The 27,749-nt window shown below is 50.1% G+C and overlaps 1 protein-coding gene across 2 annotated transcripts in view; it reads right to left on the minus strand.

Annotated features, from left to right (window-relative positions):
- SCTR (secretin receptor) overlaps positions 1-27,749 on the minus strand; it is a 78,512-nt gene that overhangs the window by 12,644 nt on the left and 38,119 nt on the right. The window contains exons 3-10 of one of the 2 annotated variants that reach the window (XM_077153561.1): positions 22,378-22,485; positions 16,857-16,960; positions 10,695-10,792; positions 9,230-9,362; positions 7,705-7,858; positions 2,911-2,961; positions 2,089-2,149; positions 708-777 (exon numbers count right to left, since the gene is read on the minus strand). In XM_077153561.1, coding sequence (XP_077009676.1) covers positions 708-777; positions 2,089-2,149; positions 2,911-2,961; positions 7,705-7,858; positions 9,230-9,362; positions 10,695-10,792; positions 16,857-16,960; positions 22,378-22,485 — 779 coding nt within the window. The remainder of the gene's footprint in view (positions 1-707; positions 778-2,088; positions 2,150-2,910; positions 2,962-7,704; positions 7,859-9,229; positions 9,363-10,694; positions 10,793-16,856; positions 16,961-22,377; positions 22,486-27,749) is intronic. The other variant, XM_077153562.1, reaches the window with a different exon arrangement.

A 27,749-nucleotide genomic window follows, 5' to 3' on the forward strand; every position in this document is an offset into this window, starting at 1 on the left:
CAGATGGAGGGTTAGTTCCAGTTGAGGGGTTCATTCCCTCCATGAGATGATCCCGGCACCTCTCCCACATGTCTTCCCTCCTCTGCACCCGCCCCCCCTCGCCAATTTTTATCCGCAGCCACAGGCTCAGCCACGGGGCTCTGATACCATAATCACCTGGGGACTTTAAATATAAGACCAGAGCCCAGGCCCCACTGCAGAACAAGAGCCAGGCATCTCTGGCTAGCTGTATTTGGGTAGAAGGCCCCAGGGGATCCTAAAGGGCAGGCAGGGTTGAGGTCCCCCCTAGGGTCACTTCCATTCCTCCAGGCCAGCTCCCATCCACAGTACTGCCAGTTCCCAAGACCACAGCCTCACTCACTTTCACTAGCAGCCCCGTCCCCCATCCTGTGATCCCAGCACGGCAACTCTTGCCCATTTGACAAGAGAACGCCTAGAAAAATGATCAAGACTAAAAGGGCTGGACCCATGAAAGAGGTATTTCAGGCTAGTGGGGAGCCAGGTCAGGGCAAGAAGCTCTGCGCCTCAGCTGCTACTCAGGGAAAAGAACGAGCTGGGTAAGAGAATGCCTCTTGCTGAAGCTCCCAGGTCATTCGTTCTTGGGGGGCGGGGCTTCTGGCCGACCCCGCCCACCCCGGTCCGGCCAGCCCTCCCTTTCCATCTGGAGCCCCCCTCAGGAGCCCCCCTCAGGGAGAACCGCCACTCACCAGGATGGAGAGGAGCACAGGCCCTCGAATGACCCACCAGACGGACGCATTGGCGTTGATGTCCCAGCAGCTGTGGAAGGGAGGGCCGGGCAGGGTTGGAATAGGGAGCTGGGCTCACTGGAGTGATGCTCCAGGGGTGGCCTTTTCTACTCATGACCTGGGTTTACGGCCCCTGGCCTTTCCAGGGTGTGCTCAGCACTCACGCTTACTCCTCCTGCCCGAGAGGCCACTGAGGGTACCAAGGCAGCCCCACCCCCACCCCTTGCCTCGCCGCGTCTCTATGTGGGGCCTAAGTAGCATGGGTGGGGGGGGGGGGCGGCAATACTTGTACAACCTGAGAGCTGGAAGACCCCCAGGTCCCAGACTGCTAGCTGTCAAGATTCACGGGGGTGCACATGCCAGGCAGGTGAGGTTAGTGGGTGAAGGGCCTCAGGGAGCCGGGGGTGGGTGGGTAGGGGAGGGTGGAGCCTTTGGCAAACTGCTGAGCGCATGTTGGTACAAGGCAGCCACATGTGGCCCCGGCTGACTTTTGCCACGTGAGAAAATGGGAAATGTTGATAGAACTTTCCATTTTTCTAAAGAAGCAGAAAATTCAGATTAAAAAAACAAAAAATGTGGAATTACCCAATCGAATATTTTGAAATAATTGTTCTGTAACAAAGCAAATCAGGGGGCTGAATTTGGATGGGAAGACACACGTAACCTCATCCCACCCAAATAACCATCCCAGCTTGGTTATTGGGCTGGTCATGTCGTTGCCCAAATGAGAAAATGACTCCACTCTATCCTGCTGTCTTACTCCCTCCCTGGCTTCTTTCAAGCTTTCTTTTCAGGTGCTTTCTTCCAGGTGGACCCCCGGTCTTACCTCCACTGTCAACGCCTCCCATCTCTCTTTTGAGAACAAATCTACAGCCTCTGATCTGTCTGCCCAGGCCGCCCCATCATGACCACCCCCAGGGAGTGCTGAGAATGCAGCTGCTCCGCTGTCCTGCCTGGCACTGCAGACTCTAAAATCCCAGGGGCAGGAATGCAGTGCAGGAGATCCCAGGAGGAAGGGAAAGCCAGGCTGGCCCTTCCTAGAGCCTCCTTCACCAAGTGACATCTGTCCGCAAGTCCTGATTGCTGTTTGACCTAACCACGGAGATGAGGGGCAGGCGAGAGGGGTGGGAGGCATGGGAAGGGGCGGGCGTGGAGAACTCTCAGCGTGCTTCCCACCCAGGGAGCCTCGGGCGTTCTACAGCCCGGCATGCTAGGAACTCTCCGGTGGCCCCCAGTTTGAGAAACAGGCCTTTTCTAGATAACCCCAAAGAAGGTTCCATCCCGTCTGAAGCATGGGACGATATCACACGCCTTCTTGTTACCTCTCCTTCCCACAGCTTACCCAATGTCTTCAAGAAAGTGCCTGGTGAGTGCCCACGAAGTAACAAAAATGGCTGGGGAACCTGAGGGTCAAAAATAAGGGGAGGGGGTGGAGAAGAAAGAACTCAATTTTCAACACAGGTCTGAGGAATAGGACAACCACTTCCTCCAATCCCCGTACCAAGCAGGTGCCACGGTTTGGTTTCCATGGAAAATCTCTGTAAATGACAGCCTGGTTCTTTCAGGGAGCAGGGTTGCCCTGGGAACTGAGGCTGGATCAAACTGATCCTGAAGGCCACTTGAGGCCAGGAGTCTCCTGGAAGCCTGGGCCAGACACCAGAGGACCCCTGCAGAGTACGAGAGGGGGGCTGGGACCTTGGGGCAGGCTCTTGGGGCCCATGGCAGCCGGTTGACAGAACTCCCTTCTCTAACTGGAAACAAGGCCAGGTGAGAGGCATGATTGTATTCAGATTGTGGTTTGTTGAAAGCTTGGCCCTGTAACTGGAAATATCAGCCAATATTTAAAATGCATCGTGAACTAGAGAATGGAAAGTGCAGAGGAATTTTAAAGATTCAAGAACATTTCCTGACTTCTGGTTAAACGTGGCAAATTTGAACTTAAACATTTATGTCTATCCCCAACCCCTGCACCTTCTCCCAAAGTGATAAAAAATAAAAATGGCATATGCCCATAAAAGTAAAGAATGGGAAACAAGGGTGGAGAGTTTATTCTCTGGAGAAACTGAACCAGGGGAACTGGGGCTGGGGTCCAGCAGATACTGGAAGGGTACTTGGGGATGAAGTGATGGTCTTCACTGCACTGTCCCATAAAGCTGTCACTCACCACATGTGGCTGCTGAGCCCCTGAAATGCGGCTGGTCCGAACTAAGATGTGCTGTAAGTGAAAGATTTATACCGGACTTCCGTGACTTAATGCAAAAACAAGTACACTCTCTCTAGTGATCTTGATTTTGATTACCTACTGACATGATAATATTTTTGAAGACATTGCATTAAATAAAATATGTAATTGTAATTAATTTCACCTATTTCCTTTTACTGTGTTTATTGTGGCTACTAGGAGATTATAAGTTACATATGTGGTTTGAATTTTCTTTCTATTGGACATGCTCGTGTATAAGCCCAGCGATAAGAGTCCTGCTGGGTTCCCAGACTTCTAGCAGTGCAGGTTTAGGTCTTGGTTTCAACTTCTCCCATTCCACTCCAAGCAGGAAATTAAAGGATCCTTCCCTGGAGGGCCTATAGACAGTAATACTGGGGATCCCCTAACAGAGGTCGCTTCCAGCCCGATCTCCCTTGAGGGGACTCCCTATGAATACACACCCAGGGTTTCCCTCAGCTCTGATGCGACTGATTCGCCCTTAAATATGATCAGATGGCCAGGGTCACGCGACTTCTGAGAAAAGCTGATTACATAAGAGACAAAGACCAAAACAATCAGAGATAAGGAACTCAGAGGAAATGGACAATACAGGGAGCAGAAGGAAACTTGAACAAAACAACTCTAAGGAATCTCATCCGAGAGAGAGAAGAGAGAATACTGCATCTGCAAAACACAAACTGGATGCTGTGAGCAGGAAGCATTCAGAGACCCAAAAAGAGGACTTAGAAATGGAATATAGGATAACCACAATAAAACATTCAATAGATGGGCTGGAAGATATAGCCTAGCAATCTTCCAGAAAGCAGGACAAAAAGGCAATGGGATAAAAAGTAGTAGAAAAAGAATTAGAAAGTTAGAGGGTGATTCCGGGAGGTTCACCCCCTGATTAACAGGAGTTTCAGAAAAAGAGAAATAAAAACCAGAGGGAAGGAAATGATCAAAAAGATATTCCAAGAAATTAAGGACATTAGTTCCCAAGCTCCAGCAAAATGGATGAAAACAGACCTGATCAGGGTACGTCTGTGTAGTTTCAAAACACTTGGGACAGAGAGAAGATTCTGCAAGCTCATACAGAGAGAAGTGAGTAAAAAGTCTCAGGAAGCAGAATGACACTGTGTACTTCCTAAAATATCAGATGCCAAACACACTGGAGCAAGACCTTCAAAATTCTGGGGAAAATGATTTTCATAATGTTTTATGTCTATAAATTTAGGTGTGAAAGTTGAATAAAAATGTTTCTAGATAGGCAATACAAAAAATGCACCTTCCATGCACCCTTTGTTAAATACTGGAGGGTGTGCATTGACACAACTAGAGAGTAAACCAAGAAAGAGTGAGACAAGAGATAGAGGAAACAGGATTTGTGGAGGGAGGTGAAGGGAATTCCCAGGGTGATGGTTAAGGGAGCTGAGCATGCCTAGAGAATAACTAGCTCCAACTGAGGAGGAGGCAGAAGGCTCTAGAAAACGTTGCCAGAATAAAGTACAAAAACAAAAAAGGAACTGATAGATTTCCTGTCTCATTTGGAGGTTTCCTAATTCTACTGGAGAACTTGGGAGACTTAATGACAACGATATAAAAAAGAAGCAACTGAAAAATGATTCCAGGGAAAATAAAAAGTTAAGTAAAATTGGAAGTAAAATTATTGTACAGCACTTGGCTGGCTCAGCAGTAAACAATATTTACATCGACATAATAATGGACACGTTGAGTGTGACAATCAACAATTGCAGAAAAATGGAAAGATGGTGGTGTCGATGAAGAATTTTATAACCTCATCTTTCCATAAGTAGCCAACAGGTAACACCTTAAATAGAACTAGCAGTGCACTGTTCGAAGATCTGAGAGAGGACAGCAGAAGGAATGGCGGGAAGACTTGAGGGAGGTACCTCTGGAGAGCAGGACTCAGGAAGAGGAAGTGGGGACAGTATAGTTTTAATTTTAAGCCTTGCAGTCTTATTTAATCCTTTAAACCAAGTACATGTCTGCTTTGATATCTAACAATTTTTTAAAATTCCTCACCTCAATTCTGGGTGCTTTGGGCAAAGAACCCGGATTCTCAGGGGCACCTGTTCACTATCTTCATCGTTAAAGGCAAGTCAATGAGAAAATTTGAAAAACTGACAATGGTTTGCCTCAGTGGTTTTCAAAGTTCAGTCCCTGGACCGGCAGTGCCTGCAGCACCTGGCAGGGGCCACCCCAGACCCATGGACTCAGAGACTGTCGGGGTGGCAGCCAGGTTTCTGTTTTGAACAGGTCCTGTGGGTGATTCTGATGCAGATGAAAGCTCCAGAAGCTTTAGTTACGTTCACTCAGAGAGTGGGACCCAGAGGTATCACACTTTTCTGGGCACAGATACCCCAGCTACCCTGAAAAAGTAAGAGCTTTGGCTAAGTATTAAAAACCTTAATACTTACAAGTTCCCTCCTTTTAACTCAGTGATCCCAATTCTGGGATTCTATGTTTATATATGGAAAAAGCTTTGCCTATAAAAATATCCATCACTGTGTTAAATTAGGAACAATCTAAATGTCCAAAAATCATATTATATTTGGTTAAATACCTCCAAATTGTGGTTAAACATGGTTATGGAGAATTGAAATAAGACCAAATGCCAATGGTATGCTTATATGCTAATGGAAAGAACTAAGAATTCTCCCTGCAGATATGTGCGTGGGGTGGGAGAGGGAAGAGGGGAGGGGGGAGGGGGAATTTGCAAGAAAAAAATAAAAAATCTGGAAGGAAATCCCAGAAAATGTTCAAAGATGGGATCAGGGTAAATTATTTTCTCGCTTTAAAAAATCCTTTTTTTTTTTGGCAAAGTTTTACTGTGGGAATGCACTCATTTAATCCAGTATAAATTTAGAAAACCAGTATAAATTTAGGTAGGTGCCATTGCTTTTCCAAGAGAAAGGCCACTCCTGGTTGGAGAATTTTCCTGGAGCCCCTGAGCTCTCTTTGGGGCCTCCCTGGCTGCTTTCCTTGTTGCTCTCCCATCAGCCATCAGGGCAGGATGTGGCAAAGCTGCAGGTATTCAATAAATATTTGAATAAGACAGGAAGGCAGAGGAGCAAGCGCTCATTATCTCATTTAAACGACTAAAACAGATATTCTTATCACACTACAATGCAGTATCCCCGCCGGGCTATAAACTCTTTAAGTGATGGCACTGGACTTTTAAAAATCTTTGTGATCTTGGGATCATAGATAGGGAAACTGTGCCTGTTCGCCCAGCTAAATCTCGGCAGATCTGGGATTCAGAGCTCAGTGAGTCAGGCTCCAAATCTGGGTCCTTTGCAGGCAGAGCTGGCTGCTTAAGCCGCGCCCCCGATCCACAGGCATTCGGGACAGCTGACCCGTGCAGAGACCTGCAGAGCCCAACAAGCTCCCACTGCCCAAGTTCAGAGGCGGGGGGCTCGGTGAGCCCTGCCAGCAGAGGCTGTTTCCCTGATGGTCAGATGGGGAGACAGGATCCCTGCCAGGAAGAAAAGGCAGAGAGGGCATTCCTGGCAAAGTCCCCAAGGAGAAACCAAGGCAGTCTACGGTTGATAACAACCATCCCTGTAAGCCTGTGAATCATTCACAGGAACCTGGCTCTCTGTCTAGGACCCAGTGAGTAATTATATATGTTTATCAAATGAACAATGGATGGTTGAGTACATGGATGGAAGGACGGATGGATGGGTGGACAGATGAATGGATGGATATTAATGGCACGATAAGAGCTGAGGGGCTTTGGAAACAGCCATCCCTTGCTTCGAGTCCCAGGTTTGCTTTGTCTGCACTGTAAGTGGACATCTTTTGTCACCTCTCTGAGTTGAGGTTTTTCTGAGAGGCCACTGCGGGTTGCTGTGATAATTAAATGATGCTCATAAAATGCTGGCCCGCTGCCAGATACCACTATCATCATCATGAACCAGAAAGGAAAGGGGAGAGTGCCTGCTGGGGAAGATGTCATAGGGGTCTGCAGTTGGCAGTCCTGCTACCATTTCCCCTCCTTTCTAGAAACTGAATCCTGAATTTACTTTGGCAAGGGCTGGGGATTGTGTAGCTTAAGCCAATCAGTATATTCTGTTTTCTCAGGTCTGATTCAAAGATGCTTAGGTGACTTATGCTGGTCCAATCAGGGTGAGCCTTAGCATATTTGCTGGGAAATGCCGGGACACAGCCTCTTTCTTTCTGCATTGGATGTAAAAAGGAAGCCTGAAGCCCAGAAGCTGCGGGCAGTTGTGTTGGAGATGCCAAACTAGTGATAAAGCTGTCCCTATGGAAGATAGAGTGGAGAGACAGAAAGAAACATTGTAGAGCTGCTGGACTGAGTCTTGCCTGAAGTTGTTGATCTCTGGACTTTTCAGTTATACCAGCCAATTAATTTCCTTTATGTTTAAAGTCAACCCAAGCCAGATTTTCTGATACCTGCAGTCAAAAGCATCCTAACTGGTACAGAAAAGAAGAAACAAAGAGGTCAGATGCACAGACTGTCTAAGGAAAATGAGGCCAATGTTGGATGGCATCAAATCGTGAAAGGCTCTGGTTGCCAGAAATCAGGGCTAAATTTTAGCGATCGTTTCCCATTTGATAAAGACATCGAGGCCAGAGGGTTACACATAAAGCAGCTTTTTCTAAGGTTATGCAAGTCAGTTAAGTGTGATGCTGGAATGAGAAACCAAATCCTTCTGACTCCCAGCTCAGTGCTCTGTCCCGCACAGCCACCATAACCATGGAGAAACATACCCCATCCGAGGGCAACAAATCCCTGCAGGCACTTCCTCTCGGAAAAGAAGGAGGCGACAAGGAGTGTGTGAAGGTAGAGGCCTTCCACCAGCAGCCAGGCGTAGTTGGCCACGATGCAGTATTGGAAGAAGACCATGGCCAGCTTACAGCCCACCTGAACAGAGAGAGGCAGGTGAGTCCCTGGCTGGGGGCCCATCCCTGACAGTCACCACAGAATATGGGAGGGGGCAGGAGCCAGGCCACAGAGGGAGCCTCTGGGGCTCAAGGCCATCGTCTGTGGCCGCCCACTGTCAGAAGACGAGGCCCACAGACTTCTCTAGAAAGTAAGGTCCATGGGCCAAGATGGTCCATGGACCATTGCAGGAGCAGGAATTGGGCTCACATCTTGAAACTGGCTGTAGAAGGTGTCAGATATTGCATACCTCCCTCATTTTGCAGATGAGGAAACTGAGGCCATCTGAGAGGAACAGATTTATGAGCAAAGGGTGAAAAAAACCCTTCCAAGCTCAGTTTCCCTGGAAACAGACAAAGATGAGATGTGCCAACTATAATGGGAGGCACCACTGCTGACAGTAAAAATGTCCCCTCACTGCCACCTTGCATCTGGACTGGAGACCTACAAATACCTGGCAAGGATATCGTAGTGGCAGGCTTCCCCAAGGGCAGGAACTCTCGTAATTGCATGGCCCTAGCCACTGAGATGTAAGTAGGAGCCCCTGGGGAAGGCTTTCTTTCCCAAATGAAATAGCAAAGCCTCTCAAAGAGGAAAAATGTTTGCCCTTTCACATTCCTCCTTCATGCCTGGAACATGAATGTGAGGTCTGGAGTTGTAGCAACCACATTGGGAGCATGTGGTGTAAAATGAGATTAAGAATGGCAGAGAAAGAATATGGAAAACTGTGTCCTTCATGGCATCATGGAGCCAATGTGCCACATCTGGATTGCCCATTTATGGACTATTCATTGTGGGGGAAAAAACCCTATCTGTTTAGGCCACTGATGTACAGTTTTCTGCTATTTGCAGTAAAAGGGATTCTCAATGGTCCTATAGGAACATTGCAAGCATTAAGAGTCATCTGAGTGTTTGGAAGGAGGAAGAGGGTTATTTGTAACAAGACACAATTGTTTTGTTCAGACATATGCATGCAGACATACAAGCACCCACTCACACTTTTCTTTCTACAACCAACCCCAACTAACTCTCTCTAGACCTGGCCATCCTGGAACTCAGCAGGAGTAGGGAAAAGAGGAGCCTTGCTTATGTGTCTAATTCCCAGAGTGGCCAATCTACCTCTGGAAACTGGAATTGAATGGCAGTCCCATGAGCTTCCCAATAAATTGTTCTCTTATGAGACCCAGGCTATGGGGATCTCCCTGAATCTCCTGGCAGGGCCCCAGCACTCATCCCTTCACCCTAAGCATTAAGTGCAGCCTCAGGAGGGACTTGGAGAAGGACAACCGGGCCCCGGAGGAGCGCCGGGAAGGCAGGCAGCCTGGCCCTCTTGGCGGTGCGCAGGCCTGTTACCCTGGGTTCATTGCAGTAGGTGACGTCATCGGAGGAGAAGAGCACGGCATCCTTGATGAAGTTGGACAGGGCACGCAGAATGAAGGACACGAACAGGTGCATGTGGATGTAGTTGCGGGTGCAGTGCAGCCGCCTGGAGGCAAGAGAGTACAGGGCCGCAGGGGTCAGGGCAGGCAGGGGCTGAGGCTCGGCCATGCCCATCCCTGCACCTGTTCACTGGGGAAACCGAGGCCCAGAATCTGCCCTCTCCAGGTCACACACCTCTGTTAGCAGGACCCATATGAAAACCCAGGTGCCCAGTCTACTCTGCCTCATGCTACAAGAAAAAAAAAATGCTGGGGCTATAGGGGTGAAAATATATTGTGTCCTCCCCCAACACGGTCCCCAGCTCCCAGAGCTGTTTAGAATGGGACGGGGCATTCGTACAGACAGAACTCAGGCTGCGGGAGAAATCGGACCCAGTGGCTCTGCCACTTATTAGCTTTATGTCCTTGAGGAGCCTTTTACCTCTTGAAGCCTTGGTTTCTTCTTATGCTGTAGGCAACAGAAGTCTGTTATCTGTCCACCTTCTTCTAGTAATAGAACCAGGCGTCCTTATGAGGAACCCATTCCCATTCTGGGTAAGGATAGCCCTCCTCGGGGACGTGACAGAGCTGACCAATCAGAGCACACGATCTCCTGGCCACAGTGATTGGCTCAGGATTGGGCATGTGACCCAAGCTGGGCCTATGAGAGCCCCACCCCCACCCCCCCCCCCCCGGGGTTTCATCAGACTTTTACTGGAAGTCATGGGAAGGAGGCTGTCTCTGCCCCCTGATGGTGCTGAGTGGGCAGAATGTACCCCTGAAGCTGCTGATAGTTGTCTCGCATTCTTGAAGCAAGCCTGCCTAAAGATGAGGGCAGTGCTGAGCTGAGAAATGGAAGGAGGCTGACCAAGTTCTGTTGGTACAGTTGAGCTCTTAGATCCAGCCATGCCTGAAGCCCCTGCTGTCAATTATGTAGAATAAACCACTTTTGTTTTGAGGCAGATTTCTGTCTCTTGCAAATAAGAGTCTGACTAATACACCTGTAAAAATGGGGATACTGATACCTACCTCAATACACTGTGTGAAAATCAGAAATAATATGTGCAATGAAACTGGCCACAGTCAGTTCTCATCATGATTTTCCTGCTAGCCTGAGAGCACTATGGGGGCTAAATTAGAGTGTATCTTTTTCACATTAAATCCCTGGTACATGGCATACAGGCTGTGTTCAGTAAATGTTGAATGAATGAAGGAATGAACAAATGAATGAACGAGGTCATAAAAACTTAAACGTTTTGCCACAAGTAACCTTCAGATACAGAAGTAACAAGGAGGCCCACCCAGACCTTCCTCTCCCTGTCCTAAGCAATTAAGAAGATGCCCAAAGTCTGTGCCTGGGGAAGACACTGGGGCATGGAGAGCTGGCAGCACATTCTCACCGGAAAGCACAGAGGATGCCAAGGGCGACCAGGAGTGTCACCAAGGAAGAGCTGTAGCCCACGGTGTACATGACCTTCAGCTTCAGCAGGTATGTGTGCTGCAGAGAGAGGCAGGTGTAAGCCCCACCCACCCACCAGGCTGGCTCTGCCCTTTTCAGCCACCAAGTGCGCTTCCTTCAGGCAGCTTGACCCCCAGCAGTGCCGGCTACTATTCTCTTCACACCCCAAGGACACCAAGCCACAGACTTGTAAACATCTTGGCTTTGGAAAAGATCTTGGCAACCACCTGATGCTAATTCAAAACTTCTACCCCAGGTATGATCTGAATTCAAGACTTGGCTTGAATACCCCCGGAGATGAGGCATCCACTGGCTTTCAAGAAAGTTATTTCAGTGTACAACAGTATAAACTATTAAATACTTTTTTCTCATGTGAAGCTAAAATCAATTACCTTTTATATTGTACCTATTTATGCTTTTTCTGCCTTCTGGAGGCACTTAAAATAAGTTGAATCTGTCTTGGACATAAGGCCTGCCATTTTTTAAAAATAAATTTTCCATTTTAGAGTAGTTTTAGATTTACGGAAAAGTTATGAACATAGTACAGAAAGGCCTGCCACTTTTGAATACAGCTATTATGCTCATCAGCCCCCTCGCTTATCTTCTTAGCATTAAACGTTTCCTGTGTCTTTAATCTCTTTCCACACCACTTGACCTGTTGGCCCATTTAATCACTTATTGATATGCTCTAGTCTGTCAATGTCCTTCTTAAATAATTCACCCAAAACTGAATAGCTGAAAAGCTCCAAATATATTCTCTGACCAGGAACAAATGGAGTAGGACTATCACCTCCCCTGATTTATATACTGCGCTCCTATTAATGCAGTCCAAGAGAACACTTACTTGCTCATCAGCCATTTACACTATTGGCTCATCTTTGAACATAACAGAGTTCAATGAATTTGAATAATGGGCAAAAATTACACTGTGACACAGAGAGATAAGCTTAAAGACCTGCATTTAGATTTTTAAAAACTGTATCATAATCTCAGGGAGAATCAAGGAAATGAAAATTAAAACAATAATGCTATACCATTTTTCACCAGGCAAATTAACAAATATGTAAATGTAACAATATTCTTATGCAGGTGAGGTTATAGTGGAAGTGAAAAGTGGTTCGATCTTTCTGGAAAGTAATGTGGCAATGTGTATCAAGAATACCTTTGCAATAGGTATTCTTTTAGATCTCTCTTTCATCTCCAGCAATTACTCCTAAGAAATAGTCGGAAATAAACCATATTGATATATAAAGATGTTTATTACAGAAATATTTGTCTGGGGCACAAAAAGTCCTAAATGTTCAAAATAGAAGAAGAGTTAACTACATTATTTTAAGTTCCAAATGATTTTAATGCTATGCAACTATTAAAATGATGCAGGCCAAGAGTTTTAAAAGATGTCAGGCCATGCTGAAGTGATGTTTAGTGAAAAAGCAGAATACAAATTGCATGTTTAGTGTGATCCCAGCCACATATATAAAGACAGAATTAGGTTGAGTTATATTGCTCTTTTGTGCAGAGCACAAATGATTGAATCTGAGCAACTTCATTTGGCTTCATCTCATATATGCATAGAAACAAGATTTACAGAAATATGTTAAATGCTAAGAGTGGTTAACTTTGGATTATAGGTCTGTGGATAGCTGTTCTTTTCTTCTGAATTTTTCTGTACTTCTAATTTTTCTATACTTGACAAGTGCTATTTTATAACCAGAAAAAAGAGTAATGAATTTTTACAAAAAGGCACACGAATACTATGGAAGAAATCTTGCTGACAGCTACTCATATGAAAAGGATCTCGAGGTCAGAATGGCCCAAGCCTCATGGTATCACAGCAGTTTGCTGTAGAGAAAGAAAACAGGCTTCAGAGTCAGGGGACAGGGGTTCCAAACCCGGGACTGTTCCTCACCAGCTATATGACCTTGGGCAAATTACCTAACTTCTCTAAGCCGCAGATTTCTCATCTGCAAAATGAGGATAATAAGATCTACCTTGCAGACTTGTTGGAAAGAAAAAATAAGGTATCAGCTAGAGTATCTAGCATAATACCTGGCACTCAGAAGACACTCAGTGTATTCATTTTCCTCTCCTCCCACCCCCCTCCACCTCCTACCACCCACCCTTCAAAACAAGTCAACAGTATAAGATGCTGCAAAGAATGAGGTATGAAGTAGCCACAAAAAAACACTAGCCCCATTCGCAGTTACATTCATGGGATGCCATGGTCAGGCCCAATTGGCGTGTCTGTCCAGTTCTGAGTATGTTATTTTAAGGGAGAACATGAATAAAGTGGAGCATTTCCTGAGGAGGGTGATAGTGGCATCTGAGCAGTGTGTGCAAAAACCAGGTACGTTACACCTAGAGAATGAAAAAAGTCCTTAGGGGGAAAAGCATGAGAACAGCTGATGTGGAGAAGGGGAATACCTATGGTATAAGCCTCAGAGGGAACTCATCAGAAAGTAGATTTTGGCTCAGGGTGACCCCAAATTTTCTGACAGTGAGAGGTGACCTTCAGCAGATGTGATGAGCATTCCCACTGACGTATCTGCTTACCTAGAACCCAGGAACCACTTCCCAGGGGGCTGGGGTGAAAGTCCTGAAGGGTTGCATGAGACTGTGGCACTTCCCAGAGCAAGGAAATGTCCCCCCCTTGGAGGACCCCAGTGTCCACCTGAACCCTTGCCAGGTGCAGGAGGAGCCTCACTCCCGGGGATGCCTCATTTTGCAGGCCTCAGTCCAAGAGTGGGGTTGGACCAGCCCCGGCTAGTCTGGGTACACGGAGCTGCAAGCATGGGGTGTTCAGGCCAAATGTCACTCCCTGTGCCATCACTGTGGTGATTGTCATCACATGACCCTAATAAACCCAGGTCCAGCACAAAAAGACCCCTGCTCCCAGGAGGCCTGGTGAGACCCTCCATCCCTCAGCCCCTGCTTCTGTGTACCCACCCATCCCCACCCCAAGCAGATTTGGAGATCCCTGCTGTCAGATGGCCCACTGCTCCACTGTGTCGCCTGGCGGTGCCACCTTCTTTTTGTAGAAGGGCAGATAGCAAAAACTTAGGCTTTGCCTCTTTTGCAACTACTCAGTTCTGCCTTCGCAGGCGTAAAGTAGCCAGAGCCAATATGTAAATGTGGTATGGCTGTGCTCTCATAAAACCTTATTTACCAAAGCAGGCAGCAGGCTGGATTGGGTCCAGGGGCCGTAGTTTGCCAACCCTTGCTCTAGATAATCTTTTGTTTGCTCAAGTGGCATCTTTGCCTTGTCCTTCCGCCAATCTGAGTCTACTGTTGACATCTGTCAATAATAGAGTGGTTGTGTTCCCAACAGGGAAGTTATAAAAAGAAAAGAAGAAAAAAAAAATCCAACCAATGCATCCTGTCACCATCACTTTTGTTTGTTTTTGTTTTTGTTTTTGTGTGTGCTTGTGTGTGTCCGTCACCATCATTTGATAAAAGAAAAAGCATTCTAACAGCAAGAAACAGGATGGTTTGAATCTCGGAATCAAGGGCAAAGTTGGCTCCAGTTTGTGGCTCGGTACTTAGGACCAGTGAATCCCATGGTCTGGAAGCTTTCCCAATCTTAGGGATTTAGGGCGTTTGTTTTAAATATGAGCTAAAGCCTAGCTGGATTGCCTTCCTGCTATTTTTTCTGGCTTGTTACTTTTCTGAATTAAACCCAGAACTTTACATATGAGCTTTGTTAAATTTCAGCCCTTTGGTTTGGGATTTTATAGTTTCAACTGTGTCGTGAATATTAGGGCCCTGGATTCCGCTCTGTCCCAGCTGGGTAGTCTACGTGCAATTTCGATATGTATAATATAGAGGACCAAAAATTCTTGGTTCTAAACAATTCCTTAGAGTGTAAAGGGATGCTGAGGCCAAAAAGTTCAAGGACAGCTGGTCTAAGCTGATCACGTCCCCATCCCTCTGCTTGAGGGTGGGCAGACCTGAGTCACCATGGAACAGGGAGATATGGGGACAGGCTTGCTGGGGTTTCCAGTGAAGAAGCTTTTTATGCTCTAGGGAAAGAGCCCGAGGATGCCAGGCTGTCCTTCCTCCTGGACAAGCAAGAAGGGGGAAGTCAGTGGTGGCAACTGCCGGCAGCAGACATTGCACCACCCAGAGCAGCCGGCGGAGAAGCAGAAGGAACCTGTTCTTGGGGCTGCATGAAAGACTCCCGAAGCCTGTTCTCTGCATTCCGACTTCTGTGAGCCATACTTCCTTATTATTAAAGGGGTTTGGAATGTCTGTTATTTGCAGCCAAAAGCATCCCTTTTGAATTTTGATCCTGCCCCACCCATCATAAGAATGTCCCCTCTGCATTTTATGGATTTCACAAATTTGATAAAGTAAGCCTCATGTCTTCTTTTGAGTCGGTGGTGAGAATGATAATCTGCAGAGGGCAGAGTCCACTGACTTCCCTGCCAAGACAGTCTGTGCTCTCTAATCGATGCCCACGAATCAGTGCCCCAACTCTCACCAGATCTGAAGAGCTCATACATTCCCCCCAACTGGATGAAAACCCTGCAAAAGAAGAAACTCCATCTTTTACTTAGGTACCCACTCACTCTACAAGCAAGACTGACTGACTACAGAGAGAAGAATCTAGAAAAAATTCAGAAGTGGGGGTCGTCCGTCTCCCCAACTTCATCCTTTTTCCTCCTTAATTCCTCCACTCACTTGCTTGATGCTTCTCAAAACTGCTCCTGCCCCACTCTCCCAGAAGCTTGTCCACTCCAGAAGTTTGTCCACCCATATTCCCCCAGGGGGGTCAGCTAATGGATGTGCTGAACGTGCACTCCCAGGGGGACACACATTTCCGTGGGGAGGCAGGAGAAGGCAAAGGACTGAACACTGGCTCTTCACGGAGCTACACTTGGTTGGGATCCTGCCTCCACTACTTTATGAGTTTGTTTCTGAACCTCTCTGACCCTCGGTTTTCTCATCTGCAAGATGGAAAAAGCAGTGAACTCACAGGATTGTCTTGAGGATTTAATCAAATTGAACATTAAGCAGCTGGCTCCTATAGACAGATGTCTTTTGGGCATCTTTGCCTATGCCAGGCATGAGGCTGGGCTCTGGACAAGCAGAGATGGAGGTGACTCTGATTTATCACTGCTGTGTCCCCATGCCTGGATCGCAGCCTGTGCTCAGTGAATGTTTTTGAGTGAATGAAGTCCTTCAAGCAGTTCATTTGTTTGTAAGCATGATGGAGGCATGGGCTAACCATTTTAATGTGATTGATGGTAAAAGATGGGGGCAAGCACAGAGATGAGGGGGCCCGAACTGGGGGAGGTGAAGGAGGAAAGTTTCCTGGAGTTGATGGGGCCAGAAGGGGGGCTTAAAGGATGTGTGAGAATTAGTTAGGAAAAGAAAGGCAGGCAGGGACCGGGGGGTGGGAGGAGACCTGTGCAGGGTGTGTGAGCTCTGCGAGGCAGGGTGTGTTGGGAGGCAAAGGCCCTGTTGGCTGCCCACTCAGGGGACAGTGGTACAGAGTGGGCCAAGCCCGAGGCCCAGGGAGGCCCTCTGGAAGCACCCAAGGAAGTCCAGTCCCACAGCTCACAGCCCATCCTCTCTCAGACCGGGACTGCCTGTGACCTGGCCTTCCCCTCCTCCCCCGTCAGAGCCTGGAGGCTTCTTTTGAGAGTGGACATTAATTGAGCACTTACTATGTCCTGGCCGTCTTCTCAGCCTTCCATACATTATTAACTCATTTAGTTCTTGTGACAAACCTGTGCAGTCAGAACTGTGATTGGCCCCATTTCTCAGATGGAAAAACTGAGGCACAGAGCGCTTAGCATCCTGTTCTCCACCAAGGGCTCTGCACCTAGTAAAGGAGGCTCAGGCTCTCAGCCTGTGTCACCCACAGCCACTCCTGGCAGTATGAGGTGGTCCTCGCTGTGTCAGTCTCTCCACACGGTGACCCCGAGAGAGGCTCCCCTAGGGGATGGACTGAGCCCAGGGTGAGCAGGGCAGGCGGGGACAAGAGGGGCAGCCCCAGGGCTCCCAGCCACCCACTGGGGGTGGGCTGCACCTCACAGGTGCTTGTCCCAGGGTGGGAGGGGAGGGGAGGGGCAGGGCGGGGAGGGGGTGGCAGGCTCACCCGTTTTTCATTGGACAAGTCGTTCACGTTCACCCCGCAGGCCAGGTCGGGCCGGGGGAAGGTTTCGGACCAGCCGCCCTGTGTGCAGTTCCGAAACATGGTACCTGTGGGTGCCAAGCATCCTGTAGGTGAGCCGTGGAGACCGGGCACAGACAGATGGACGGAGTCCCCTGGGTACCCGCAGCCGCTGCCTTCCGGGAGGCCCAGAGCTCCTTTTGCCACTGTCCCGGCCGCCTTTCTCTGAACAGCACTGTCAGCTTCCCGTCGGCCCCGCTGATCGCCGAAGGATCCATACGAGCCAGTCAAGAAAGGTCGAGTGGGGAAGGGACAGACACTGTGTGTGGGGGTTGTGGTGGGGAGGTGTGCGGATGAGAGACAGACAGACAGGCAAACAGACAGACCTGCTGCTCCTTGACATCTCAGCCTACAAACCTGGCTGTCCTGAACAAAACCATCTCCTACGCTCCAAGCATGGCCTTTCCACCTCCTAGGGACACCTCTCGGCCTCACAGGTACCCCTCCCTCCCCACACATCCACATCCGATAGATGCAGCTCAGATTGGGGTGCCAGGCACCCCAGCTCCCAAGATGAGGACAGCAGACAGACACGTATCACAGTGTTCTAAACTCCCAGCAACTCTTCTCAGGCAAGGACCTGGCTAGTCCCCTTTGCTTAGGGTCACTTTGCCACTAATCCTGCTACCGGGAAGTTCTACTTTGTATCTAACTTTACTCCCTGCAGGTCCGACTGCTACTCAATTGAAAACCATCAGTGGGCGACTGAGAGAAAACATTCCAGGCAACCACCTCTCAGGGAAGGGATGGAGTTATTAGTCCTTTAGCCGAGATGAGGCCACACTTGTGCATTTCTTTGCGTTATAAATCACAAGATAGCTCTAAACCTCCCCATGTGCTGCTGGTCACCACACTCCCCGGACCAGGCTGCACCTGGAGCTTCTCAGCCATGTCCCCACGGTTTGTCTGCCTCCCCGGAAGACCTCAAGGTCCAGAGGGCAGGGAATGTGGCCAAATGGTCTCCCAAATCATCACAGCATGTGCCTGGCCGAGGCCTTACTCGTCAAGCTATTTGCTGGCTGGACAAAGAGGCAAACAGAGGGGAACAAAGCGTGCTCTAAGATGATTGGAGGGAAGAGTGGAGTCAGTCAGCTCTCCAAAGGAGCCCAAAGGTCGGGAAGGGGGGTCAGCAGCCAGGAAGAAAGTCTTGGGAAGCTGCAGAGGGGAATTTCCTCCTCGTCCCTGAAGGGCCTGGGTGTATTCTGTACTCTGGACTGCCAAGGAGGGCCAAGTTCCTGCCCCGGGATCTGGCAGGTGTGGCTGTTGCAGGTGTGCGGGGGACTGAAGACTGAGCAGATGAGAAGCAGTCACTTGTTTTGTCAAAGTCTTGCCCTGCCCAAGGGCCCTTTAACAGCCCCAGCTGTTGCCTGCACTCTGGGCACCCCCAGGCTCCTCTCCAGGGCCCAGGCCACTGGCTTGCAGGATTTAGGGTCAAAAGAGTTCCGCTGTGCTGGGGAAATATGACCTGTATTTAGGGAGCTGGCCAGGGGCTGCTGGCCTATTTTCTTGTTTTTTTTTTTTTTGCATGGGCAGGCACGGGGAATTGAACCGGGTCTCTGGCACGGCAGGTGAGAAATATGCCACTGAGCCACCATTGCACTGCTCTGCTGGCCAATTTTACAGATAAGAAAACTGAGGCCCAGAATTGGACAGTGGAACCCAGGCAGGAGGCAATAAGGCTAGGGCCATCATTGTAGCATCCTCCTGCCTGGTCCTCTCCCTGTGGCCCCAGGGGCAGCTTCTATACCATGGCCTCTGGGTTCTGGACAAGCCCGGCCTATGGAAGGGTCAGGAGGCCTGGCTGAGCAGAGACACAGGGGTCCAGGTGGGGCCTCTGCCTCCTGCCCCCAGAACGCAGGCTTGGAACCAACCAGATCTGAGTTCGAGACCCACCTCTGCCCTCGGTGTCTGTGTAACCCCTGGGGCACCCTCTTTCTGTGCCCCATGGGGACAGTCACCCACATCACACCCCCACCACAACAGCATGTTATGGTAAAATTCTCTGCATTGTTCCCTTTGCCTTTTGGCATTTCCAAAATAGGCAAGAGCTCTGGAATCTAGGGGAGGGGCAGGAGTTTCTGTAATTGAATCAAGGAAGCCAGGCAGTCAGAGCAGGGGTAGCCGTAGGGACAGGGTGAAGATGGGAAAGAAAAATGGTCAAATTTAGGCCAGTTGTGTGAGAAGGTGAAATAAGGTGACCCAACCCAGAGGGAAGGGGATCAGACAGTGCGTGCCGGGGGCTGGGCTTCGTGGGCCCCACCCCATGCAGCAGGGCTGCCTGTTTGGCGCCCTCTCCTCACTGGCCCAGCAGGACCCTCTCCACTGCCCCCACCAGGCAGATGCTGCATGTGGTCCTGGCCAGGCACCCAGAGCTGCTAACAGGCAGTACCCCTTGCTGATAGAGCCAGAGGGGCGGCTGAAGGGGCCCCTGGCCAAACTGCAAAGGGGACAGTGTTGGGTTCTCTCTGGGCTCCCTCCAACCCCACCCACTCACCCTGGGTTATTTCCTTTAGAGAAGGGGTCTTTAGCCAGGTGTAGACTCGTATTACTTGGAACCCCTGGAATTACTTTCAGAGTTCTGCGTAGACATATTTGCACGTGTTGGGGAGGAGCTGGTCATTAGCTTTCCTTTGACTGTTAAGGCTCCAGGACCCTGACAGGCTAGGGACCCCTGTTGCTTTAAGGCTCATCCCCACAAAGACAGAAGACAAAGAGAGTCCTGACACCACTACCCAGGAATGTGTATTTTTGAATAAGGGTTTCTGGAAGACCCTTTTAAGAATCAAAGGAATGCATCCTAGACAGAATATTCTGGGCCCTGACACAAACAGAAATATCTGGAAGCAGGACCCCGGCTGCAGCTTCCCCCATCAAGGGGATGCTCCCTGGTTAGAGCCCATGTTGTAGGTGTCCGGAGGAAGAATTAGTATTTTTTTTCTTCTTGTGCAAGGAAGGTCCCAGAACATCCCTCTTGGATTTACTGGGCATTCCTCCCTGAAAAGGATTGTGTTGGGGGTGGGGGCTCTGGAGTCCCGTGGGACACCCCTATGGGGAGATGCGGGGGTTGCCTCTGGGGAGGTAAGGAGGGTGAGTGCTGGAGGTTCTTGGTGAGTAACCGAGGCTGGACTGGCCCAGCCTGTGCTCTCGGGCCTGGGGGTGGGGATAAGCAGCAGCCCTGGAACCTGTGAGGAAGGTGCCTCTGGCGGAAGGTGGCCTCCCGGGGTGAGGGAGCGCGCAAGGCCCGGCACCGCCCACGACCCTGTGGCCCACAGCGACACCGTGTGGCGGCCCGTGGAAACTGCAGCAGAGCAAAGCCTGGGACCCGCAGTTCTTTCTTCACAGCGTGCCGACATTGGTGGGACCCACTGAGTGGCCCCCCAGGGGTCCTGAGTAAGTCAAGGGTGAAGGAGCCGCGAAAGGGAGGCAGTAGGCTTAGTGAGGTGGGCCGGGCTCAAACAGTAGATCTGGGAGGGATAGGACAGGACACAAGCCCTGCGGGGGCCATTCTGCAGGAAGGTTGGGGGTGGGGGGCGGCCTCAGGGAAGGCCACAAAGCGGGGGCAGGGACAGGAGGGGAGCTTCAAGTCCTCCTGAGGGAAGAGCACTGGATGAAGAGTCAGAGGCCTGGGTCTAGTCCTGGCCTTGCATCTGACCAGCACGTTGCCCAGGGTGACCCTGTCTGGGTGAATCTCCTGGGTCCTGAGCTTCTCTAACTCCAGAGACAGGCATGGAGGGACCATGCCAGGAGCTGGATGTGAAAGGGTACAGACAGCTGGGGGTGTGCGTACGTGTGTGTTGGTGGGGAGGGGGGTTGTGTTTGGGGGAGTTGGGGACGGACAAGAGAATGCTTTGGAAGGAAAGGGACTACGGTAGGTATTTAAGATCTACTTCCAGGCACAGAACAGGTATGATAAAGTCTCCCCAATTTACAGATGAGGAAATTGAGGCCCAGAGACCATGAGAAGCTGGGCCTCGTGGCAGAGGCCAGCAGCCAGCTGAACTGCATTTCCCCGTGTGACTGAGTCTGGCCAAGGGAGTGTGGGCACACGTGGTGGGGGTCAGCCCTGGTCTGTGCAAACCTCCTCCATGTGCTTCTCTGCCACCTTTCCCTTTTGGCGGGTTTCCTGGAAGCTGGGTGTTGACGCCATAACCTGAGAAGTGCCGGGGCCCGGGATTTGCCAGGTGGAGGAGAGCCACCCCTTACTCAGAACTTTCCACGGGCAAGCATCAGGGGAAGGCTTTAGGACTGGGCAGTCTCCCAGTTACAGCAGCAAGCACTGCCGACTGGTAAGTGGAGGGGCAGAATTCAAACCGGCCCACCTGGTCCCCTTCACCCCACTGAGGTTGAGGGTTGGGGCAGAGTGAGGCTGAGGGGGACGGTGAGCCCGAGCGTCGCATTTCCCAAATCTGCATGTGTGCGTGTGCGTGTACAAGAGAAATCCCCATTCCTCTCCTGAGTGCGCTTTCCACAGCCATCCGTTCCTTTTCTGGGAAAGGAAGCTTGGGAAGGCTGGTGAGTGTTATTATTAAATAATCGGCAATTCAGCATTTTCTTGTTAAGGGTCACATCTCGTAGCTCCTCCTGCCCTACTTTTCTAGGCCAGGGCAGGCTTCACATTATAAATGACCCCACCGAGGGCAGTGGCCAAAGTCCAGGAATGCCGCCTGCCTCCACCCTGACACTGGGCTGGGGACCTGCCTCCACCATGGCCTCACCGATGGAGCAGCAGAGTTTCTCCACCTACTAGCTGGGTCACCTCTGCAAACTGATAGTCCCAGTTATTGCTACTCTTTACTCGGTCAAGTGTGGAGAATAGGTACATGGTTTGCACACGTTTCGGGAGATCCAGTGAGTCCATGGATATAAAACCTCTGTCATGTAGTTGGCCTGAATTCCTCTGAGTTCTCCCTGTCTTAGACACACTCCCCACCGCTCTGCCTGAAATGAAAATAATCCTTGTAAATGCAAGCTTTCCTCCAGGAGGAGATCCCCCGGAGGCCAGGGGATCCCAGAGAAGACACGGTTGGTCAGCAGGCCCTGGTAGAATAGGGCACAAGGAAGTAAATTTTCTGGAAGGGCAAGCTGTTTGGAAGCCTGACACTGCTGGGGACAGTGATGCCCAGACACAGGGACCTGGAATAAGGGCCCTGGTTGCTAAGGAGGCACACAGATGGAAAGGCAGGCAGGCAGGAGGGGCGCCCCTAAGTTGGGGTGTGGGCAGTAGAGAGCAGCAAGGTCAGCCTCCTTTATCATTTTCCCCACCCCCTTGTCTGGGACTCTTGGAGTCGAGCCACCACCACACCACACCCCATGCAAGGCTTCCACTCCTTGGATCTACTTGTCCCCAGAGAAAAGGGTCTTTGGCTTCATGTCTCCAGGCCAAGCTCCCCACCCACAGGGTCATCCCAGAGCAACTGAGCCAGGCCCCTGGAGGCTGAGTGGTTACCGTTTCTGCCCGTAAGCAGCTGGAGAAATTGCGGGCACTCCACTTCCACCGTCTGTCCCCGTGCCGAGGACGGCCAGCAGCTCATGTTGTCCCAGAGCCCCTCGCAGCCTGCCGAGAGGAGCCACAGCATCAGACAGTGAAGGGTCACCAAGGGCTGCCACAGCAGGGCACCCTGTAGCCATCCGCCTCCCTGTCGGGAGCCACCCAGCCCAGTAGAACTTCCTCACATTTCTCTAGGACTCTGTGCTTTCCAAAGTTCTCACCGGACACCAACCCCTTAAGATCAGGAACCAACGGTGTCTAACGTACCTTTCCACCATCAGGGCCTTAGACGCTGCCCTCTACATAAATGAATAAATGAAGCCATGGGCACAATATCATTTAAGCCCTGTTTTAGTTTGCTAAAGCTGCCGGAATGCAATATACCAGAAATTGAACGACTTTTAAAAATAGAAATTTACTAGGTTGCAAGTTTACAGTTCTAAAGCCAGGAAAATGTCCAAACTAAGACATCCAAGTAAAGATACCTTGATTTAAGAAAGGCCAATGGGTCTAGAACATGTCTGTCTGCTGGAAAAGCGCATGGTGACATCTGCTGGCTTTCTCTCCCGGCTTCTCATAAGGAGTCCCCGGGAGTGTTCTCTTTCTGCATCTCCAAAGGTCTCTGACTGTGTGGGCTCTGTTGGCTCTCTAGCTTTTTCCAAAGTGGTTCCCTCTTAAAGGGTCGCTTATTGGAGCCCTTTACCTTGAATGGGTGGAGACACATCTCCATGGAAACCACCCAGTCAAAAGTTACTACACACAATTGGGTGGATCACATCTCCATGGAAACAATCAAAGAGATCCCACCCAGTAATACTGAATTGAATGAAGCAATACTTCATTCATAAAAAGGAATGAAGCTCAGATACCTGCTACAATATAGATGAACCTTGAAAACATCATGTTGAGTGAAATAAGCCAGACACAAAAGGACAAGGATTGTATGATCTCACTGATATGAAATCACTAGAATATTTAAATTCACAGAGACAGAAAGAAGATTACAGGGTACCAGGAGTGGGGGTGGAGATGGGGGAATTAATGCTTACTGGGTACAGAGTTTCTGTTTGGGCTGATGGAACATTTTGGTAATTTCAACGTCATGAATGTACTTAACACCTCTGAATTGTATACCTGAAAGTAGGTAAAATGGGAAAATTTTATGTTGATATATGTTACTACGATGAAAAAAAGAAGTAAAAAACTAAAAAGTATGTGGACCTGACCGAGTTCTCCACCTAAGGGATTCTGGTTTAATTGTGTTTGGGTGGGGCCCAGGCATAATAGTGTGCAAAATCTTTCCAGTGACTCTAATGTGAAATCACAGTTGAGAACTTATGGACTTGTGATTCTCAAGAACTCAGCTTGCATCAGAATCACCTGGGGGGCTGGTTAAAAAACGGGTCGCTGGTCTTTAATGCCAGAGTCTCTGACTCAGTAGGTCTGGGGCAGGGCCAGAGAATTTGCATTTCTAACAAGTTCCCAGGTGATGCTGACCTGCAGCTCAGGGGACCTCACTTTGAGAACCGCTGCCTTGTCAGTGGAAGCAGCTACTCCAGAGTCACCGCTGTGTTTGTAGCAGGAACGTGTTGAGGGTATTGCTCTCATCTGGCCCTGTTCCTTTTATGAGGCCCTGCCCTGAAGGAGAACCTGGTCCCCATGGGAAGAGAAGCTGGGTTTATGATTTCCTCTTTGATTTGGCTGCTAGGAAGCTCAGAGCCAGATTTGCAGCTCACTTCTATTAACCAAAAGACTTTAAAATGGATAAAAAATATCACTGGTGTCTTCAAGGTAAAGCTGGGCATCGTCTAGGCACAGCCTTTTAGGTTTTCTGATTCTGTGGGGTCTCTAACCTTTTATAGCATTTGAGCTGTTTTAGAACTCTGTTAGTTGAGAGCAATGCAAATTATTCTTGTCCATGGGCCTGAGAATGAATTTTTTTCAGTTGAAATACAATTGATTTCCTTCCCCTCCCCTTGTAAAAAGCTCGTTTTGCATCTGTGCCACTTTGAAACTGTGGTATACCCCAGAAAAGCCAGGCTGTTTAATCCTGATTTGATATTGTGGGGTGGAAACCTTGATTGGATTGTTTCCATGGAGATGTGGCACACCCAATTGTGTGTGTGACCTTTTGATTAGATGGAGATGTGACTCTACCCATTTAAAGTGGGTCTCAATTAGTTTACTTTCCTTTAAAAGAGGAAACATTTTGGAAAGAGGCCAGAGCCAACACGAGACTCAGACATTTGGAGATGGAGAAAGAAAATGCCCTTGGGAAAGCTGTTTGAAACCTGAAGCCAAAGACCCAGCAGACACCAGCCACAGAGGTATTCTGGATTCATCAGCCTTTCTTGAGTCAAGGTATCTTTATCTGGATACCTTACTTTGGACATTTTTTTATGGCCTTAGAACTGTAAGCATGTGACATAATAAATTCCCTTTTTAAAAGCTGTTCCATTTCTGGTATATTGCATTCCGGCAGCTTTAACAAACTAACACAGCATCTACTTGCTAATTCATTTTACCACCATTCCTTCTATGCATGGGACTTTGATTTTTCCTATGAACCACTGGCAAAATCTTACTGGTTCCTCATGAATTAAATAAAAAGTTTCACAGGTATTCATTGTATATTTGTGTGACAGCCATGATTATACCCTCTTTAGTAAATAATCATGTAACAGAACCACCCCCCCCAATTCTTCCAAAGTTGTTCCCAGGGGGAAGGGACCCAGGGAAATTGCTTCTTTTACCAGGCTTCTGGGGACCCATGCCATCTGGGGGACATGAGTTGGGGCAGACTTGGAGAGGGGGTTGGAAGCAGTGCTATGGTGGCACCCGGCGGTGAGCAGCAGCCACCCCTCATCTACTGTGGGGACCCTAGTGCAGACTGCACCCCCCAAAACTCATGACCGCTCAGTCAGGCAGACCTGGGCTCCAACCCATCCTGGCCCACACCAGCCACTCCAGTGGCCCCCTCCTCTCCTCTGGGGGCCACACATGCCATCTTCGTAAAGTTGTAGCGAGGATGAGCGCGGACCACATGCCTATGCCCGGCACACAGCCACCTCCTCCTCCAGTGGCCTCCCCAGCCCCAGAATTCTTCTCTCCAGGCCTGCGCAGGGTGGGCCAGGCTGGGGTCTCTGGACCGCAGGGTGATTTTTAGCTCCGGGGACTGGGAGGTGGATGCAACCAGAGAGGCTACCCAGAGGACAAACTCATGGCTTTCTTACAAGAGCATGAGTCTCTGTTTCCAGGCGTTAACTTGACTACCGGTCCCATTTCAGAGCCTCTGGCTCTCCAGTGTATGGCAGAATCCCCTGGGAGCAGGTGCAGCTGCCTGACACTCCCTCACCCCACGCCCAGAGCTCCACGTGCAGTCATTCTAAGGCCAGACCCAGGCATCTGCATTTTAAGAGCACCCCAGAGAGGCTGCAGTATGGTCATTAGACCTTGCTTTGAAAATCTCCAAGAAGCCTTCCCCTCCTTGGCACAGCCCAGCCGAGGGCCCCTACTGGGCTCAGCCCTGGCCTTGGCTCTCAGGAGCCTTTCTGATGCAAGACAGCCTTGGACTCACATCCCGGGGCCAGGGGGTGGCCCCTTTGCCAGCAGCGGCTCCATCTTGGCGCTATCCTGGGAGCAGGAATTTGTCCCACTCGGCTGCTGCTGGAGTCCCCGCGCCCCCGTGAGCCCAGCATAGCTTAGGTGTCCAATGCATGCACTGATAGCAAAGGCCAGTGCCTCTGTCTCCTTGGCCGGCTCCTGTTCTTCTTCCCTCATACGTGAGCTTTCGCCTCAACGCCCATTTCTAAATCCCCCGCTACATCCTGGCTGTCCAGGCTTCAGCCTGCCAGGTCTGGTTTGGTGCTGGCCGGGAGGAGCCCTGCACATTACACCTGGGCTCATTCGCTCCCCAAGTGCCCCCAAGGCACCCGTCCTCACCCCTTCTTTACAAATGGATCAGTAAAGCAGAGGGAGGAGAAGGGGCTTCACACAGCCAGGAAATGGGGAGCCGACATTTGAATCCAGGCTGCCACCTCACAGCCTCCATCCACCTGCCCCGCCCGCAGGTGGCACCAACCCCAGGCTTCCTGATGGGAGATGAAAGGGAGGGCACCGCAGGAGGGCGGCAAGGAGATGCAGAGGAGGCAGGGAAAGCTCGTTTCTAGGGGCCAGGAGGAAATGGGTCAGGGAGATGCAGAGAGAAGAGGCCTGCAGAGGCGGGAAGGTAAAGGCAGGAGATGGGGGTGGGGAGCTGTTTCTCCCCTGGCTAGAGGACCAGCCCCGAGAAGAAGTGAGGGAGTGACCCAGACAGGAGGCCCCTGATGGGGACTTGGGAAGCCAAGCAGGCTCTGGATAGGCAGGCTGTGACACCAGGAAGGGGTGGGGAGGATTGGACTCTGAGAGTAGCACTGGTGGGGAGCTACCACACAGACAGTGAGTGTACCTACAGGACTAAGGAACCTATAGGGGATGACAGCCCCTTTGGATATTCCTGAATCGTCACCCCAAATGTCACAGTGAACCCTGAAAGAGGCAAGGCTCTGTCACTGTCATGGGGTTGGTTATAGATTCCAGCTATGAGCTCCTGAGCAGCACCTCCCCAAGTTCTGTAGGTCCCAGGTTGCCCTTGGGTCAGTAGCTTGGTCCTGGGAAGTCCCTTCCCTGAGGACTCAAAGCTATTTCAGTGTCTGGAGTCACTGGAGGACAAGGCAGACCCCATTTTCTCTGTCCTTATACAGAGGGTGGGGGCAGGTGTGGGGCAGGATGCCTGTGCACAGTGTAGCAGAAGCAGTGGGGCACTTCCAGACATGCAAGAGGCAGCGTCTCTTACCTCACTCCGGGAGAAACAGGCCCAGGGCTGGGCTGGGCAGGTCGGACAGGGTGCTGAGAGAAGTCTCCGGTCCATGAGGCTGGATGACCCAGGATCTCCAGCTGGACAGATGCCCAGGTGCCAGGGCGCCTGGCAGGCTTCCTGATGTGGGTCACATTAGGGCAGGGCCCACAGGGATGCCCGGCCTGGGGCTGGCAGAGGTTAAAGCAGCAGGGGCCAGTGGGAAGCAGGTACCTCACAGCAAATGGGGTGCTCCCTGCCACAGCCTTCAGGCCAGCTATGTACAGGGAAAAGGCACTGGACTGGGGAAGGGACCAGGCACACCCTCTGCTGGGCATGGATCGAATATTCTGGAATTTAATCTTCCCAGCCACCCATAAGGGTAGAGCAGGGTAGGGTCACTGCCCTATTGTAGAGATTAGGGATCAAGGCTCCAAGGGGCAAAGTCATATGTGCAGGGTCAAGGAGCTAGTGATGGTGGAGCTGGGATCCCCAG

Source organism: Tamandua tetradactyla, chromosome 3, assembly GCF_023851605.1.
Source record: "Tamandua tetradactyla isolate mTamTet1 chromosome 3, mTamTet1.pri, whole genome shotgun sequence".
Taxonomy (NCBI): domain Eukaryota; kingdom Metazoa; phylum Chordata; class Mammalia; order Pilosa; family Myrmecophagidae; genus Tamandua; species Tamandua tetradactyla.